At 35.5% G+C, this 6,420-nt stretch overlaps 1 protein-coding gene across 1 annotated transcript in view; it reads left to right on the top strand.

Moving 5' to 3' along the window:
• XPR1 (xenotropic and polytropic retrovirus receptor 1) overlaps window positions 1-1,757 on the top strand; it is a 219,434-nt gene extending 217,677 nt beyond the window's left edge. Inside the window, exon 15 of the mRNA XM_003785653.3 lies at window positions 991-1,757. Coding sequence (XP_003785701.1) covers window positions 991-1,051 — 61 coding nt within the window. The 3' untranslated portion in view covers window positions 1,052-1,757. The remainder of the gene's footprint in view (window positions 1-990) is intronic.
• The last annotated feature ends 4,663 nt before the right edge of the window (window positions 1,758-6,420 follow it).

The raw sequence follows: 6,420 nt of genomic DNA, 5'->3' as shown, positions 1-6,420 counted from the left end.
GATGATAAAGTTCATAACCATATGAGACATCTAATTTTATTGCTATATAGTTCTAGTGGCAGATAGGTTATGTTGGGCTAAAAGATGCTTCGTTATAATTTCACTATAACTTCAACCACTTTATCCTATTTAGGTTCTTACATAACTTATAACAAGTCTCCTTCCTCTTCTGCATTACAGTTTGTCATCTACGTGCTGTTCCAGAGGTCTCCCACAAAGTCACCATACAGAGGGAAGATGGGAAATTGTAGCTATATATATCTTTATTTATAAGATAGTCATTGAAAAATTATAAAATATGTACAAAATATTCTCTATGTGTTGGTCACCTCTTTGTAAAATTTGTAATGAATATTTTGTAAATAAAGGTATATTTAGCTACAATTTCCCATTTTCCTTATGTATGACAACTTTATGGGCAACCTGTGGGACAAACAACTGTTACTTCCTTAAGTCTTCTGCTGGCTCACTCTCCTGGCTTTCCATGCATACTTTAAATGGTATTATTTCCATCTTCCCCATCATAATTCCTTACATTTGTTTAATACTTTAGTGATAATTTTTACACCCATGGGTATAAAAATTGATATACACTTGATATAGACACTGTCTTCCTGAGGCAAAAATGGCATTAGGTGAAATAAGTGTTTTTCCTGCTTTACAGAGATGGAAGCAGGCACTCAAAGAAGTCAAAGAGATGCATGAGAAAATCAAAGCCAGTACTCAAATTCAGATCTTATTCTAAGTTCCTACTCTCTGCATTACGCATGACCTGCTGTTCTTGTTACCTTCTTCTACTTTCTTAGTATTTGTCCAAACATACTTGAAATTAAATAGGAAGCTCCAAGAATAATCCATCTGGAACAGTAGATAGTACCTATTTAGGGAGTATATTTAATGGTGGCAAAATTGGAAATGTACCTAATACTGCAAATGTGTTATGTATTTTTAAAATGGACTAAGTTCTTCTTTTCCCTTTATTACCACTAGATCCAAGGCTCGCGACACTAAGGTATTGATAGAAGATACAGATGACGAAGCTAACACTTGAATTCTCTGAAGTCTAAATTAACATCATTGGTTTTCCTACTCTACAGTTCTGTTCTTGACCAACGCAACCTCTAGTACCTTTCCAGCTGAAAACAGGAGAAAACACGTAACACATTTTCCGAGCTCTTCCAGATCGGATCCTATGGACTCCAAACAAGCTCACTGTGTTTCTTTTCTTTTCTTCTGGTTTAATTTTAATTTTCTATTTTTAAAACAATATTTACTTCATTTTGCCAATCAGAGGATGTTTTAAGGAACAAAAACATAGTATCTTACGGATTGTTTACAATCACAAGGACACAGATACCTATCAGGATGAAGAACAGGCATTGCAGGGACCCTGTGATGGGATGGTTCCGAGACTGCTTGGTTTCTGCTGGGCCCGGTTTTGACTGGTTGAAACCGGACATTGGTTTTTAAATTTTTTGTCAGTTTATGTGGAGAATTTTTTCCTTTCCTTCATATCCAGCGCAAAGGCACTGGCTGCACTTGCAGGAAAAGTGCAACTTAGAGCAGTACCTTCATTCATGAAGCTACTTTTTAATTTGATGTAACTTTTCTTATTTTAGGGGGGTGGCTGGGTGGGTGGGGAATATGATGTATTTGTTACATATAGTTTTCTCATTATTTATGAAACTTAACCATAAGAGAATGATATAATTCCTGTGCAATGAAGGTGGTATCAGTGAAAGAAGACAGGGGAAACTAATGTCAGATGACATTTATGAAGGTCAGTCCCACTGTACTTTTTTTGGGAGACAACTTGCACCAGTTTGACTTTTTTTTTTCTTTCTTTTTAATTTTAAGCCAAAGTTTCATTACTGACTTTCTGAGTTGCTGCTGCATTAGAGTCCTAAGCATATCTCTCATAACAAGGCATCCTCACACTTCCATATGACCAGCTGAACTTCACAGAAGAGGTTCTGATACTTTTTAAATTTTTTATGAAACAGATGTGGAATGCATTTGCCATATTTCAACTGTAACAACTGAACAACTGAAGTTCTGCCTTATGCTACAGCATGTAGGGTATTGTAGTGTAACCTTTACTGACTCTGAATTAGAAGATAGCTATTTCAGAGAGTCTCTACACCCTTATTAGATAGTTCTTCTGAGCTCAACCACTTCAGCCAGAATTGGTTCAAATTAAAAGTCTTTTGTGGGGAAATCATATTTTTGAGCACATGGAACAAATTATCCTTCCTCTTTCACATTACATTGATATGAAAGACCTTGGCAGCCATTTCTCCCAGCAATTTTACGGATGAAAATTTAATTTCATGCCATCCCATGACAGAAAACCTACTTTAAAAATTTGGGGGGTCTGAACTTGGTCATACATAAAAAGTATATTTCTTTTTTTTTTTTTGCAGTTTTTGGCCAGGGCTGGGTTTGAACCCCCTACCTTCAGCATATGGGGCTGGCGCCCTGCTCCTTTGAGCCCTAAAAAGTATATTTCTTAGACATTTCAGAGTATTATGAACTGCCCACAGTGCCCATTTCCACTTGTCTTTATTCTTCCCTTGTTCCATAGTCATCCAAGTAAGCCCAAAACCATAGGGATTTTACTTTCTTGAAGATGTTAAACTTAACATTTCATTACCTAACAAAGTATAAATTCCAGGAAAAAGATAAAGTGTTTTACTACCCCCTACCAGTCCCAGATGAAGATTTCAAAATCAACATCAGCAGATTCATAAAAGTAAATATACTTCTATTGAAAGGAATAAGTGGAAAGGCAGCTCTTATTATTTGCTTAGTGTTCAAACCGTGTGGTCACTGCCCTTCGCCCATGTCTTCCAGTCTTCCCTCGTCCCTCTCATCATCCCAGCAGACATAGTAAAGTTATTACCAAAATGTTAGCAGTTAACTGACAAGTAGTTTCTTTTAGTTTCTTCCATGTTTATTCTGACAAGCTTCCAAATTTGTTCCCTCTATAAATCGAATTTTGGCTTCCCCCCCCGCAAAGAATCATACGTTGTGGCTTCTATTGCTTTTTCATGTTTTGCTAAGCATATCCCTTGGCCCAAAACTAAAGAGGAAACATTTAATTACTGTTTTTTTTTTTTTAGTTTAAATAAATAGAATCATTTATAATAATCAGTGGTAATAATTTAGTGACCCTTGGTAAATTAAAGGTTGCATTATTTATACTTGACTTTTTTTTCCTAACTATTCTGGGTTTTATACTTTAAACTATGGGGAAATATTACTGGTCTGTCGAGAAATAGCATTAATTATTACTGAGTTACATAAAGAAGTCCAGTGGACCAGTCTTTCTTGTGCAAATAAAATTGGTGGTACTAATATATATTCAGAGCCATTTGGATTTTCAGCTTCATTCTCTGTTAGTAAATCTTTATGACAACACACATAAAGTCTTATAGATGACTTCTGGTATTTGAACTTCCCAGTGTTTTGACTTCAATGTACCCTATGGCCAGTTTGGTCTTTCTTCAATTGTTACGATACTAGACCCTAATCAGTATTATTTTTTCATACACAACACAATGATAGAATGTATTTCTTTTCTGGTGTTGTCTTATTGGCATAGTATATTCAAAAATAAGGCTTATATAACTTTGAGTGTACCCTGACAGAAGCTTAAATATTTAAATGCATGGTTTCATGATCCTCTTAAAGCTATAAAGAGAAAAAAGGGCTGTTCCTCACCAAAAGAGTTTCAGAGACAAAGTACACATTTAAATTTTTCCTTCAAGAAAGTCAGTATAGCCAGGCACAGTGGCTCACACCTGTAATCCCAACACTTGGGAGACCAAGGAGGGTGGATTACCTGAGCTCACAGGTTCGAGACCAGCCTAAGCCAGAGCAAGACCTCATCTCTAAAAAATAGCCAGGCATTGTGGTGGGTGCCTGTAATCCCAGCTACTCAGGAGGCTGAGGCAAAAGAATCTCTTGAGCCTAAGAGTGAGAGATTGCTGTGAGCTATGACACCATGGTACTCTACCAAGGGTGACAAAGGGAGACTCTGTCTCAAATAAATTTTTAAAAGGCAATATACAGTTTCCTCTTCCAAATTTTATATGCCCCAGCAGTTGTAAATGCTGTCTCCCACTTGAAATTTTACTGGGGGCTCCTGTACACTAAAATTCTCAATAGAACTCTTAAAAATGAATTATCACAGGAGCAGCAACCTAACCAAAGGTAAAAGTTAATCTGATTTTAGGTTTAGAAATTCTAGTTTTATTTTTATTTGAGAATCACTCAATTTTTAATATCAGTTATGGTACACCTCAAAGGAATGAAAAGAAGGCATATGTAAAAGAATAAAATTCATTTTTCATTTCATGAGTACAGAGAGCAAGTTAGAAGACAAAAGTGATTTATTTTCTGTGTACAAAGAGCCCTAGATTTAAGGCTGCCTATACCATTACAGTGGAATAATTGGTGATTTCATATCATACAGAGAGACAATAAAATAAAAAATTAAATCATCATTAATTAGGTTATAATGGCAATGTGTAAGATGACAAAGTAGTTGAAAACCCACATACGACTTTTTTTCCAGTACTGTACCATTAGACTCATTCTGATGTCATGAGTCTGATGTCATGATTAAATGACAGGCCGGCTGCTCTGCTTCAGATTCAGAAGCAGTGGTTCAAGAGGAAAACACCATTCACCCAGAAGTAACTTACATGAACCCTTTAAAGAAGGAAAGTAGAGCCCAGCCCCTAGGATCAATTACTCCCCGATATCCTAAACATGAGAGTTCTGTAGTTTTAACTGAGCTTTCAGGAGAAGTAACTTGATGATACATGGTATCTTTCCATCATGGTTTGACTGAAGTATATTCTCAGTAACTAGAAAAAGCAGTTCATTTCTGAATAGGTGAACTAAGGCAAGATAAAAACAGAAAAAAAGTAACAGTACAGAGTCATACAGGCATCGGATTAACAGACATTTAGTTTAAAATAAAATAAAATAAAATCCTTTTGGAGCTAGCAGAGAAAAGCAACATGTTGGACCTTAGTAGCAGAAGCCAGTTAGGAAAGTACGTGAGGTTGGTGACACTGAGGTGACGCCTCTCCGTATCTCTGGTCGGTGGTTATAATCACATTTCTGGGAAATACCTGCTTTTATTCTCCTATCTTCCCTCCCCCATTACTTTGTATTATTTGGGAAATAGTTCTTTATTCCTAAATGCAACTTTCTAAGCGGTGGCTAGAAAAGTTTCTCATTTTAAGGAAAAGAGATATTATTTTATTCAAAACTTGGATTCTCTGCAGTGATTACACTTTTATCTGTTAAACAGACTTTTTATAGTTTGCATTAAATTTACCTAAGTCTCTCAAAAAATAAGTACTTCCTACCTTTTCCTACCTTATAACATATATGAATCTTTTAATTAAGATTGCCTCTCAGATTTAAAAAAAAATGTTGAATCTATAGCTCTCTCTCAACTGCAAAATCACCATGCTTTTCTCAAGTCTACTAAGAAACTAATGTCAGATGAAGACAATAGAAATTCTGGTAGAACTTTTGAAAAGTTAGGTGAAGAAATCAAATGAATTTGCTTAGTTTATTTTTTTCTCATTGGTCTAAATTTTTCTTATTATTTGCTAAACCAAGGAGAGTTAAAGATTTTCTAAATTACCTAAATGCACCTACATTTCTGCATTTCCTTTGTAATAAGGATAAGTCTTGATAGTAAACCTTTAAAAATCCCACCTTTCAGCATTGTACTTAAATTTACTCTGTATGATGTCAGAGCATATGATAATGTGGTTAATTATATAGGAATTATAAGGAATTTATGCTGGTTGGTGTTATGAACCAACAGTTTAACCAGCATTATCTACACACTACTCACAAATATGAAAAAGTAAAAGCATCTTATTAGGTTTAGAAGAGCTTAACTTAAGCTATACAAGAAGTTTGCCTGGGAATGGAGAAGAGACTGCTGATTGGTATGGCTCATAAAGTCTTTCTTATATGAATCATCAAAATTCTGACATTGAGCTGAGCTGACCCTTAAAAACAACCTTCCAGAATATATATGTTCACTTACGGTGGAAGAGGAAGTAAGAGGGACAAGATGAGAGTTTCCCCTGAAGTGAGAATCGCTATACTAGTTTTCAACTGAAGCATGTTTTCTTGTAGCAAACCTTTGGTTTATTTTATTATCAAATCAAATACCAGTTGTTTTGTTTTGTTTTTTGTATGGTGCCATCAGCCTAGGAGGACAATCAAATAACCCATTGTTTGCCTTGGATTCAGTATGTCTGCTAATTACAGTCTCATCTTGTATACCTTGAAACGAGTTACTTGACTAACTTCCACCATATTACCTTAGTGATCTTCCTACGCCCTTTCCTCTGTGCCACTATAAATCAGAGGAAAGACTGC

The sequence above is a fragment of the Otolemur garnettii genome, unplaced genomic scaffold (genome assembly GCF_000181295.1).
Source record: "Otolemur garnettii isolate 467f Iridium unplaced genomic scaffold, OtoGar3 scaffold00016, whole genome shotgun sequence".
In the NCBI taxonomy this organism is placed as follows: Eukaryota; Metazoa; Chordata; class Mammalia; order Primates; family Galagidae; genus Otolemur; species Otolemur garnettii.
Note: the sequence above shows the minus strand (reverse complement) of the source record. Positions and strands in the feature narration are given on the sequence as shown.